Source organism: Leucopleurus acutus (assembly GCF_964270905.1).
Source record: "Leucopleurus acutus genome assembly, chromosome: 6".
Classification (NCBI taxonomy): domain Eukaryota; kingdom Metazoa; phylum Chordata; class Mammalia; order Artiodactyla; family Delphinidae; genus Leucopleurus; species Leucopleurus acutus.
Genome location: NC_139149.1, coordinates 47,008,308 through 47,021,251, shown reverse-complemented (window position 1 = coordinate 47,021,251; position 12,944 = coordinate 47,008,308). Strand labels below are relative to the sequence as shown.

The 12,944-nt window shown below is 33.5% G+C and overlaps 1 protein-coding gene across 10 annotated transcripts in view; it reads left to right on the top strand.

Annotated features, from left to right (window-relative positions):
- BAZ2B (bromodomain adjacent to zinc finger domain 2B) overlaps positions 1-12,944 on the top strand; it is a 381,771-nt gene that overhangs the window by 292,004 nt on the left and 76,823 nt on the right. For all 10 annotated transcript variants that reach the window (XM_082841899.1, XM_082841898.1, XM_082841900.1 and 7 more), the window contains one exon: positions 7,554-7,764. In XM_082841899.1, coding sequence (XP_082698025.1) covers positions 7,554-7,764 — 211 coding nt within the window. The remainder of the gene's footprint in view (positions 1-7,553; positions 7,765-12,944) is intronic.

The following is a 12,944-nucleotide window of genomic DNA, read 5'->3' as shown; positions in this document are numbered from 1 at the left end:
TGTATGTATATTGAAAAACAACACTATGCATATTGAAAGACTGAAAGGAAATGTACCAAAATTTTAGTAATGGATGTAATGATTGGTGGTACAGTGGAACTTTTTTTTCCTATGTTCTTGCATGTTTCATAATTTCTAAATTGTGCTTGTATTACATATATAGTATGAAAAACAATTTCCTATTTATAAAATAATTGCATCTACCCCTTGTAATCCAATAAAGCTGAGCATGCAGTTTTCCAAATGCATGGAGATTTTACATAACGATTTTAAGTGTTACCGCTACAGTTTTCCAAGTTTCATATATTTATTTTTGGTGTTTGATAGCAAATGAAATGCTGTATTTGTAAATTCATTAGTATTCTTAATCACTCTCCTAATAAAACATTTGCATTGGAAAATGTAATTTTCTCCATCATATTTTTCTTTTTTCTCTTAAAACTTACCAAAAAAAAAAACCAATAGTAGGTCTCTAAGTTCTAATTTCATTCAAAGTATTTCAAAAAATTGCAGCAATGGTATTCCAAAGCTCTATATTTTACAGATGAAATTTAGGAAATGGTAATTTCTGTTAGAAGATAATATCTGCAGTAGAGAACCATGGTTATTTTATATGTTAATCATTTTTGACTCAAGGTATTTCTGAGCTTAAGACAGTGACTATATATATATTTATTAACAGCAAACATTTGTTGAAAGTATTGACTAATTTTGTGTGCAGTACAGTAAGATGAGAGGTAGAGAGTTCATATTTATTGAAATTTAGTAAATTCATCATTAACTAAAGGACAAAAATCTAATGATTAACTTTAAAAAAATTAAAAAGAGAAGTCCTTAATTAAATAAGATAAGGTTGACACAAGAAATTGGGTTTGGGGGAGCCTTTAATCTATCCATTATCAATTTTATTTATTTCAATCTACAAATGTGGTAAGAGATTTGCAAAATCATCTACTGGTTAGTATCTACTGATCCTTAGATACCAAACACTTCCTCCTGGCTTCTATAAAAATCATGATTTTAAGGATGATAGATTTCATGGAACAAAATGAACCATGGCACTCTTTATAATCACGTGATATACTGGCTGGCTACCTTCTTACTGAAATTCTTTTAACTATTTTAACCAGTGAAACCCCTTTGAAAAGGCAATAAGGTAAATATATTTCTTACAGACTTCTCCATCACATTATAAAGAACTAGTTGAACCTAATGTTTATCATTGTTTTCATTTTATTTTGTTTTTGAGTGTCAGAATAATAGAAAGTATGGTTGAGCTAGGCAGATTTTGGTAAATATAAAATAGGGTTATTTTTATTTTCCTAAATATGATACTTAGGTAAAAAGGTAAAAAGTATTCACATTTTTGTTAGCGATATATGAAGGTTTCAAAATGAATTGTTAATGGCAAAGATTATTTTGAAATATATGATAATCTAATTTGGGAAGGATTTTTTGTGTGTGAATGGTAGAGAACAAAACGTCTAAGCATAAATATAACAATTAAGTTTATTTTTTTCAACCAGGAAGTTAACAAGCAAAGGTCAATGAATGTCTGCTGCATTCAGGCCAAAAAAGCAAAGAAAAGGAAAGCTGCAAAGAAGGAATAATTAAAAGTGACTTAGGAAAAAAACGTTGCTCTCTCTATTTGAGATGTATTTTTTAAGATATTTTTTTAATGGCATAATGCCACGAGAAAAGAAAAACATCTATAGTTCTTACTGAAAAGAGCCTTTTTTTCTTAGTCATTTAATCAGTTGATATTTGTGGCAAATACTTAATGTTCCAGGCATTTCTTCCCAAATAAATTTTCCCTAAAGGCATTTTCCATAAAGGAAATTGTGAACACATTTCACTACAGAAATGAACTTGAAAGCCTGACTCTGAGGAAAAACTAATGTTCATGGAGAAACTGCAGAGTACAAAAGAAATAGAAGTTATGATCATTGGTTTAGAGAAGCTTGTTGTCTGGGGAAGATAAAACACTAAGCACAATGCTTTTCAGCTAAAATCAGGGTTTTGTTAATAAGGAATAAGGGGAGACTTCACAATGAAGCAGTCAACACGCAGTCTGTGGCAAGACTGTAATGCCGGTAATTATTTCAAATAAGTAAAGAACAAACGATTGGGAGTCAACACCCAGGGTTCTAATTCAACTCTACTGTTAACTGTCATACCGAATGCAACACAGCTGTGGGCATATATGGACCCTGAGAACACGAAAGATCAGTACCAGAAGTCCAAAACTCTGGAAATTTATGTCACTAATCTACCAGGTAGGATTTTTGATGGCTAGGCAAAGGCCTATACTAGGAAGCCAACTGTAAGAATCCAAGAGTAGCGCTAAGGAGATATCTGACAGTTCTAACTCTTTGAGGGTAACCTACTGTCACTGGAAAGCATAGTCAGTGTTATGGAAACAGTTGTATCAAACCACATCTTCCTCAACTGTTTTTAATAGGTGACAACCATCTCCCAGCATAGATAACTATTCTTACTCTTTCACATCTTTAAAGTGCTATTCAGTATATGATATTAATATAGTTTATTATTAAGATTAAGAATCCCTAATGCTGTAAAGTTTATGGTATATAAAGCTCTCACTACCTACCTCTGGCACTACAAAGTAGCTAAAAATAGACATAATACTAAACTGTGAATTAGGTGTAAGGAAATCCAACAAAATTCTGATTTTTCTCATGAAAATAACTAATGTCTTTCTTAAAATATGGAATGTCAAGTCCTGTGAAAAATATTTGATGTCTTTGCTTTGCTTGTGCCCTAAGATTTTTCTTAGACTCCTAGCAGGGTAATTCAGCATCCTATGTTACTTTGAAAAACGGAATCCTACTTTTCTAGGCCTTAATTTCCTCATCTGTAATGTGAAGTATATATATTATAGGAGGTCTTTAAGATCAGTTCCCTTTTAGGTGTGACATTCTAAAGTTTTTTAATAAACTAAGTATCAGGAAGTAAAAGATTCTGAAATTACACTTAAAAGAGAAAAGTAGTAGAAAACAATTATCCTTGTTTACTTGAACCGTGGTTAAATTTACTGAAAATTATTTAGCCAGAAATCAATTTGGTAAATGATCCTTCACTCAATGACCAACAGACCTAAAATTGTCAGACCAATGCCTTAAGCCAGATTTAAAACATTCATCACAGCTATTTTTCTATCAGAGTCAAAGACTGGGATAGATAGAGGTCCTGATCCAGAAAACTATGAGTAAAGATCATCTATTCGCTTATATAACATTGAGCGTTCTAGAAGTAGTAGGCATCTCAAATATTAATGAGGGCATTGACACTTAGTGGCCCAGGACTGCAAATCCCTGGTGAAATTGCTGCAGCAAAGTCTTGGTGATACTAAAACTTAAAAAAACAAAAAATAAAAAACCACAGTAATTGGTTTTTGGTGGACTGGTTTACTTTACTTATATACTGCTTTCCCCCCAAAATAAATAAACCTTCAAGTATACAAAATCAAGCAAAATGGGAGCAACAAAAGAAAAATAAAGATAAGCTAGAGTATAAAATTGAAGCAGGAGTGAGACTTGATAACACCTCCCATTAAGACCTAAACATGTTTCTGGTAAGCCACAAATTGACTTTAGTTATCAGTGAAATGTAAGAGTTAGGACTGTCAAATATCTCCTTAACTAGACAATTCAGTGTCCATAACATAAGGTGAAAACAAAGCAGTTGCTCATGAGATGTTCAGAGTATCATTTATGAAGAATAATAGAAAGGTTGAAATAGAAAATCCTATTTAAGTTAAATTTCTTAGCATCTTTTTTGAATTTCTGAATACAGAAAACATTTAAAAACTAATTCATTTCAAATGTTTTCTTTAAAGCTCCATTTTGTCTTTAAAGTATAAAATACCTGAAAGCAATAAATTTATTTGCCAGTTTTCTCAAGTATTTCTCCAGACCTTTCTGGTCTCCATTCAGACTTCTCTCCTTCACATCCAGGAAGTTCTCTCTCCAAAAAAAGACTAAAGTATTCACTTTCCTTTCCACTCTGATTCTCAGGTCCTAATCTAGACCATCATTATTTTTTAAGTGGACAATTGAGGCAACTTACTGTCCCAACCTCTAAACTTTTTCAAATTCATTACTGCTGAGGGTGTGGTCCTTGAATCACCTGCATTAGAATAGCCGGAGCCTCGGGTCCTAGTTAAAAATGTTGGTCATTTGGGGGAGAGAACTCTCTCTAGTTTACCTTTAGAAAATGTTATGCCAATACAGAGTAGGTACTTCAACAAATGTTCAAGTAGTTGGAAACTATTTCTATTATACATTATAGTCTTACAGTGTAGTCTTGTATAATGCATTAGAGTGTATAGTATATAATGTAGTTATCTCATTCACTTAACCTTAATTATTTTGTTCAGTCTTCTGAAATAAAACATAAGCCCTTTTTTCCTTCTCTTTGTAGTATTTACAGAAGTATGTTATTGCTAAGGCTTTAAATTAGTAACTCTTGAAAGTGGAATTATAATGGTATAAGAGACTTAATCTGCCATCATCTCCATCAATCATGCCATCATCTCCATCTATTTTCTTTTTATCCGTATCTTTTAAATCTTAGTCAAGAAAGATTATTTTCAGGAACCATTTACTATCTTAGTTTTAAAAATTAAGAAAAAAAGTAATAAATTTACTCTTTTGATGAATAATTTCAAAAAATTTATAGCATATGAATCAAGTGATGTAAATTGTATTTGCTTTTCCTAAGGAAAAGTTTATTAAGAAAATGCTTCTTTTTTTTCCTTACCCACGATTATCTTGGCTACTCAGTGAATTAAAGCTGTAATATAAGCTTCAGATTCCTAACAATCCATTTCTCATTTTCTAAAATCCAGGCATCAAAAGACATTATATGTAGTCCAATATATGCAACTCCCTTAGAAAGCATTTACTTTATAAATGCCAAGGGCAAAAATGTAAATGATAATGTCACTATAATGTTACCAGTTTGGGACACCAACATATTCTATTCCTTTTTTGACACAGGCAGGTATATTTTCCTAGCTGAATACAACATAACTGTAAAATTATAACTGAATAAAAAAATAAATTGATCAACCCCTTCAAATCTTGGCTAAAAGTTGATTTTATTATTAATAAGGTACTTTAAAAACTGAATGCAGATTCCTTTACAGACTCCTTTATTAGTCTTTCTCTTCTACTTCAAGTGTCACGAATGTCACTTTTATATTTTTCAATTTATGTGATGCATGCTGCCTTGGTGCCTAAGAGCGTAATAGAAAAATGAAAGCCTGAACTAATCAAAAGCTTCCCATACTGGTGAACATAAAAATGTTTCGATGGCTTCCTTCCTAGTGGTTTATGGCGTGAAAATGCAGTTGGTACAACTACTGTTTCTGTTGACTTCATTGAAATCTCAGCCAGAAAAATTCTTACTTTCCTCAGAATTAATTTGTAAAATTATTTTTAACCTGGCAATTACTGAAAAGAATTAGTATAGATATTATTTTAAACATATATGGATTATATGCATTAATTTTTTTCTGCCACAATCTTGCCTTGCCATAATCTTGGCTGTGCTTTCATGGCTGAATACTGTGATCAGTCATTTTTCAAGTATAAGAACATCTTTGTGACATCAGTTAAGTACATGTAGTGGTTAAGAGCACAGGTTTGAGAGTGAGACAGTTGGGTTCAAATCATAGTTCTGTTCCTTATTGCCTCCTTACCTTAGGAAATTATTCAACTGGGCCTGAATTCTCTCAGTTGTAAAGTAGGTACAGTAAAATCCACCATATTAGATAGTACTGTTGTGAAGATTAAAGTACATAATGTAATCAAAATGCCTGGAACTAAGCAGAGTGCTTGGAATGTGGGATGTAACCATCATCCATAGTGGTAGCAGGAGTGGTATTTGTGTTTTTCGTACCCATTGAATGAGATATTCATAGTCTCCTTGCCCCAGGTTAGGTATCATGGCATAAAGTATACCTCAAGAACTTTTGATTATTTTTGGTTGCAGAATTGCCCATAGTGGTTCAAGCTAAATTCCTAGTTTGAGATTCTTTTAAGAAAAAAAGCATGTTTAAAACATTTTCTTAAATGTCACACTAAAGGAATTATCTCTTTAAAAAAAGAAATAAGAAAACAATTATATTAGAAGGATTATTTTAAAAGGGTGCCTTTCCTGTATTTGAACATGTTGATTTGGACAATAAGTAAGGTAATATAATAATGTATTTTTTAAGAGAAAAGCAGCTCATCACAAACAAATAATATATTTGTTTTGAATGACATATGAAGGATAATGAAAACCAGACACTGATGGTATCTATACGCTGAACAGGATTATTCCTATAAATACACTAGCATTATGCTGGTGAATGTGTTTCCATCGGGAGACTTATAATGGGAAATCTCAATTATACACCATATATTCATCATTGGCTGTAGAAATTATCATGTGGCCAATATTATTTTACATATACCCCCATCCACTTCTCCTCTTCCATAATTTGTTGAAGCAAATAATATACATGTTATTTCCTCTATAAATGTTTCGTTCATATCTCTAAAAGTTAAGGACTCTTGTTGTCTACAAGGGTACCATGGTACCATTATGACACTTTAATAGTTCCTTGATATCATCAAATAATAGTCATTGTTCAAATTTTCAGTTTCCCTTAGCTGTCAAAAGTTTCTGAACAGTTCGTCTATTTGAATCAATATCTAGGTAAGCTCCACACTTTGGGATTGTTTGGTACATCTTTTAAGGCTCCTTTAATCGTCCCACAGGTTTTTTTACCTCTTGAAATTTATTTGTTGAAGAAACTGTTGAAGAAATTTGTAGTATTTCCTCGACTGGATTTTGCTGTGTAGTTAACCATACACTTCTCACCCAGTTTTTCCTGTTAAGTTATAGTAATTAAGTCTAATCTAGATTTGATTTCATTTTGTAGGGGACAAGACTAATTTATAGGTGATCGAGTGAACCTCCATCAGGAGGCTAATGTCTGTCTGGTTGTCTCTCTTTTTGGTGATTGGCAACCATTCAAGTTCAGTGCTTAGACTCATTAATTCATCAGGTATTGCAAGATGCTGATATTCTAACTCTTACATTCCATCTTGATTTATTAGCTCTAATATTTCTATAAAGAGAACTTTCATCTGTTATTTGGATAGTTTAATGTTTGGTTTAACTGTTAACCCATGAGAACAATCCACAGAGGTGTCATCACACAACTAATTTTCAAATGTCCGCCAACTTTATGGTCATTGTAGTTCAGAAATGGTCATTTAAAAATATATATCTATTTATATGTTTATAGATACAGATATAAATCTCTTTGTGTTTAAAGTTGAATTCATTAAGAATATCAAAACGATGCCAAGTCCATGAGTAATTATAAATTTAATTAAAAAAATAAAATTCCTGAAGTTTGTACCAGCTTTATAAATTTCAAAATATCTGTGAATTTGCCTAGAATTTTCTGACATATTGATCACTTGTGTTTATTTCGTTTGTAATCTTTATTTCTATAAAATGTTAATTAAAAGGGAATGCAGTGGTGTCTTTTGAAAGAAGAGGATGTCATTCCCCGTATCAGGGCAATGGAGTGTCGTAGAGGAAGACCACCAAATCCAGATAGACAGCGAGCAAGAGAGGAATCCAGGATGAGATGTCGGAAGGGTCGGCCTCCAAATGTTGGCAGTGCTGAATTTCTAGATAACACAGATGCCAAGTTACTAAGAAAACTGCAAGCTCAAGGTAAGAAACAGAACGTATCTGACACTGTAATAGTCATATTAAAAAGTGTAAATATTTCTTATATTTTTGACTGATGAAAGATTAACACTGCTCTCAATTTCTAAAAAGTAGATATTTGTGTTAGAATAAAAATGAGAAAATAAGGAGTCCCACTGGTAACTGGAGTTCTTTGATTAGGTAAGCTCCTTTCAAGAGCCATATTCATAAACACAGCAGACCCTGTGTGTTGAGAACTACAAAGGTGGGTGATAAGCTTTTAAGGCTTGCACTGAAAGGGCATCTACCAGCACTCGGCACATGCCTTAAGGTTGTGCCAACCTTCTGGAAATTCTCATTTTAACAGCTCCCGATTCCTTGAGGTGGTACAAGGGGATAACTCCAAAATATGTGGATCTGTGGAGTAAATTTTCAGTCAGAGAACTCCAATTACTGGTAAGTAACCCCAGTCTTTGGGTTCTTCTGTAGTATGCACATATTACAGATATTTTCAAAATGCCCAAGTAATAGATTTAATTCACAAATATTTATTTTAAGACCATCAGAAAGTATCACTGTCAAGCACAAAGTGCTCATAATAACCTCAAATGTATTTATGACTCAAAAGTGTACATAGCGCTTCCCTGGTGGCACAGTGGTTGAGAGTCCGCCTGCCGATGCAGGGGACACAGGTTCGTGCCCTGGTCCGGAAAGATCCCACATGCCGCGGAGCGGCTAGGCCCGTGAGCCATGGCCGCTGAGCCTGCGCATCCGGAGCCTGTGCTCCACAACGGGAGAGGCCACAACAGTCAGAGGCCTGCGTACCACAAAAAAAAAAAAAAGTGTACATAAATTGTTAACATTAAGTTCCCAGGCTATGTCTGATACAGAAAAAGCTGGCATAAATAAAACAGTCCTGCCCTGAGTTTGAGTTACTAGTTACAACTGGGAAGGCTCTTCTTGTGAAGGGCTTCTTGTGAAGGCTATCTGAATATATATCAGTATATGTGTTGGTGTCTTATATTCACAAGCATATATATCAATGTAAAATAAAAGTTCAACAATAAGAACTAACTTAGAAGACTAACAGGATTTTACTTCGCATAGGTTCTCTCTGGGGGAAAAGCCTGACTTATTTGTTTATTGTAAACAACATCATAATGTTGACTTCTTTGTAGCTCCTTTGTTTTTGTTATGAAACAAATATCTATGACAAAAGCTCATAGAACAGAAAACTTTCTGTAAAAGATATTCATGAGTGGAATCATTATTAACAGTTTTTTGTTAGGCTATCAGAGACCCGTATACATAAACTGTACATAAACTCCTATAACACATGCCTTCAAACACTCATATATATACATATGCATATATAATATGTTCTATTACATATATATCCTTTTTGATTTCTAAAATAAATGGCTTATAGTGTACATACTATTCAGCTTGCCTTTTTTTCCACTTAATTTATCTTGAACATCTTTCTGTATCAGCACTTAAAAATCAACCTTATGCTTTTAATGGCTGAATAGTGAGTGATACTGTGTATGATTCTACCACACTTCATTAAATTAGTCTCCTTTTGGTGACTGTTCTAGCTATTCCTGACATTCGCTATCACAAACAGTGCTGCAGTAGTACATATTACACATATCTTCACATCCTTCTACAGGTGTGGCTATGTATAGTATAAAATCCTAGAGATAGAATCTCTGAATCAAAGGGTGTGTGCGTTTTCAATTTTGGTAAATAGCAGGCAAATATTATCTCCAAAAAGTTGGCACCAGTTCATACTTCCACCAGTGGCATGTAAGTTAACTGCCTGCTATGTAACTTAATGTTGTATAAGTTTTTCTCTGTCTTAGTATGTTTTTAAAATATTTTTAAAAGTTATTCTGTTTGGTTTCTATTAAGACGTTTATCTCCCTTGAATAGTTATTAGTGAAGGTTAAAAATAAGTTAATATATTAACAGATACAGCCATACATGATGAGTTTTTAAAGTTAGTATTGTCAATAAACCACTGGCTCTTCTGAAGAATGTATAATAGTGGGGAATGTGCATTGTTTGCGTAAAATAAGAAAGCTTGAAATTAACTGATGTCCAAAGTCTGGGCTCTTCATGCATGTTTTGCATATCTTATACAAATAGCATTAATACTTAGTATCCAAAATGGCAACTTTATATTTGCAAAAGTAACCAAATTTTTACAAAATAGAAGTTGATTATTCAACTTTTACTCAAGGTTTTTTCTCCCTCTAGATTTCAAATTGGTTTGTATTCCATTACATACTTTTCCCTTGTTGTATTATGTTGCATTTTGCAAATTATTTTACATTTGACCTTACTGTGTATATATGTTCTTTCTCGCATGTATATAAATGTTAAATATTTAACATTAGATAAATAATAATTATTAATATGTACAAGCAACTGTGGTATAATATGTATTTTTTTTTTCTTGGGAAGAAAAGAAAATAGCAATGAATCACTATCACCCCTTTTATTTCTAAAAGGTTTCTACATTAACAGTTTGAGGGGGTTATCCAAGGGGATTCTATAAGTTTCTGTTATATATTATCATCGTACAAGGACTCAACTAGGCTGAACAACTGGACTTAATTTGAAGAAAGATTCAGAACAGTAAAATAAATGCAAACTTTGAATGTACTTTCAAGCATTGTGAAATGAGAGGTCTCTAATTTCTCAGGGAATACAAATAAGAATCTGACAAAGTTTGAATATGAAAAAACCTTTTAACCTATCTAAATAAACCTGCTTCTTAATTGGCCAATACCATTCATATCTCAGATTTTCTGAGATACCGAGTAACACTTGTCCATTTCATACATTGTAGGATCTGAGATGCCCTAGTCTGTGCAATGCCCCAGTATTTTAAGATGTTCCACTAAGGAAGAAAAGAGCTGCCAATTTCTACACACACTCTGATTTTAGACATGTGTAAAAATGCATCTTAGAATCAAAGAAGTGTGGTATATGTAAAATATCCCTAATTCTAAGTGAAAATAAACTTTATTTCAAAATAAATTTTTACCTTTGAAATTTAAAGAGACAAATTCTTCAACCATGAAAGATAGTTTTCAAATTAATATTTCAAATGCTCATTACAATAATAATATATTCAGGGCTTCCCTGCTGGTGCAGTGGTTGAGAATCTGCCTGCTAATGCAGGGGACACGGGTTCGAGCCCTGGCCTGGGAAGATCCCACATGCCGCGGGGCAACTGGGCCTGTGAGCCACAACTACTGAGCCTGCGCGTCTGGAGCCTGTGCTCCGCCACAAGAGAGGCCGCGATAGTGAGAGGCCCGCGCACCGCGATGAAGAGTGGCCCCTGCTTGCCACGACTAGAGAAAGCCCTCGCACAGAAACGAAGACCCAACACAGCAAAAATAAATAAATTAATTAATAAACTCCTACCTCCAACATCTTAAATAATAATAATAATATATTCAGCAACCATAAACCAAATAAATGGGAAGATATTGGGAGCAGTTTATTCCTCAGAGCCTGAGTGAATTTTCTTGGTCTCTAGCTCATTCTCCTTCCTCCATAGTGTCTCTAATTTCTTTTAACATTTTTTTTCATGTTTTCTCCAGCTGTTCGTAACGTGAAAGTTAAGCTATATAAATTTAAAGTGATTAATCCAAATTGTATCTTCCTTGCTAAAGTGAAAAGATATGAGTTGAGCTTTTTAATGTTTTTCTTTTCCAGGAGTTTAAACATGAAAATTACTGTTAACTTGTGTGGAGTTTGAAATTGACTGATACATTCATATACAAAAAAATACGTCAATATATGTGATAAAAATTTCTTTATTATAAGCCAAACTTCTATTAGAAAGCATCAGTTTAGCTTGGAACAAAGCATCATACTTATGCCACCTTTTCTAGGAAATTTTTTTTTTAACCACTTAGCAACCCTTTACATTTTAAGGAGATTTAGGTCTTTATATCAGAGTTCAGTGAAAGCCTTCAATTCTTATATGTTAAAAAATAATGTTTACCTGGATCTATCATAGATGAGAACAGTGTCCTGCAGGTGTATTATTATCAGAGCTTGCTAACTCTGCAGGCCAGTTGATACATTTTTATTTCCCAGAGTATTTCGTGAACAGGAGAATCCTTTTTATGCGGCTCAGAAATTTTTGATGATGCTTAAAACTTAATACTGAAAATTATTGGAAGATTGGAGGTATACTTTAGTATCAGCTTCTGTTTCATCTTTTATTAACACTTCAAGTTTCCTAGATAAAATCAAACCTTCTTAAATCCCCTCCCCTTTTTTTAAGTCTTCATGATAGGAAATCAACCGTAGTAACCAACTGCACCTCAGCTGTTACAAGGACATAGGGTTAAGTTTCTTTCTAAAATCTCAAGGCATTTAAATTTCTCCAAGGGTTTTAGAAGTAGTAACATATAGACTGTGAAGTCAGAAAGTCCTGGGTGTGTATCTTAGCTTTGCTCTTTAACTTCTGGGAGCCTTAGTTTATTTCATTTGTAAGCTGGGCATAATGTTGCCTATCTCATAAGGTTGTTATGAAAATTAAACAAGATCATGTAAATTTAATACAACAGTTCAATAAATGGTGGAGGTTATGAGTAGAGCTCAAGTGATTACCTAATCATATTCATTATTAGTGAATATAAGTTTCTTAAAATTCTTCACCTGCTACAAAGTTGAAAACAATGTCTAATGTAAAGTGGTATTTTCTAAAATGATTTTATGAATGATACACCACTTTTATAGTTAGCAGTATTTTGATCAAGTTTGCCAGCAGAAGAATGTGTAACGTTACGTGCTTTTCTGTATCAGCTACCTATTGCCACATTAAGGCCAACCACAAAACCTCAGTGGTGTACAACTCTAAGCATTACCTATTTGTGCAGATGGAATGAGCTGGTGGCAGGTTAGGCAGTTAGGCATCTCTGCTGATCTTGGCTGGGCTTTTTCTCATTAGTGGAGTCAGCTACCTCCATGTGTCGCAACCTCAGGCAGCCTAGCCCGAACTTGTCCTCATAGTAAAGGGCAAGGCACAAGAGTAAAAAGAGTAGAAAGAGTACAGGTATACTTTCAGACTTCTACTTGCATCACACTGTTTACATCCCATTGGCCAAAGAAGATCACATGGCTGAACTCAAAATCAAGGAACAAGAAGATATATTCCACGCATGTCTTGATGAGAG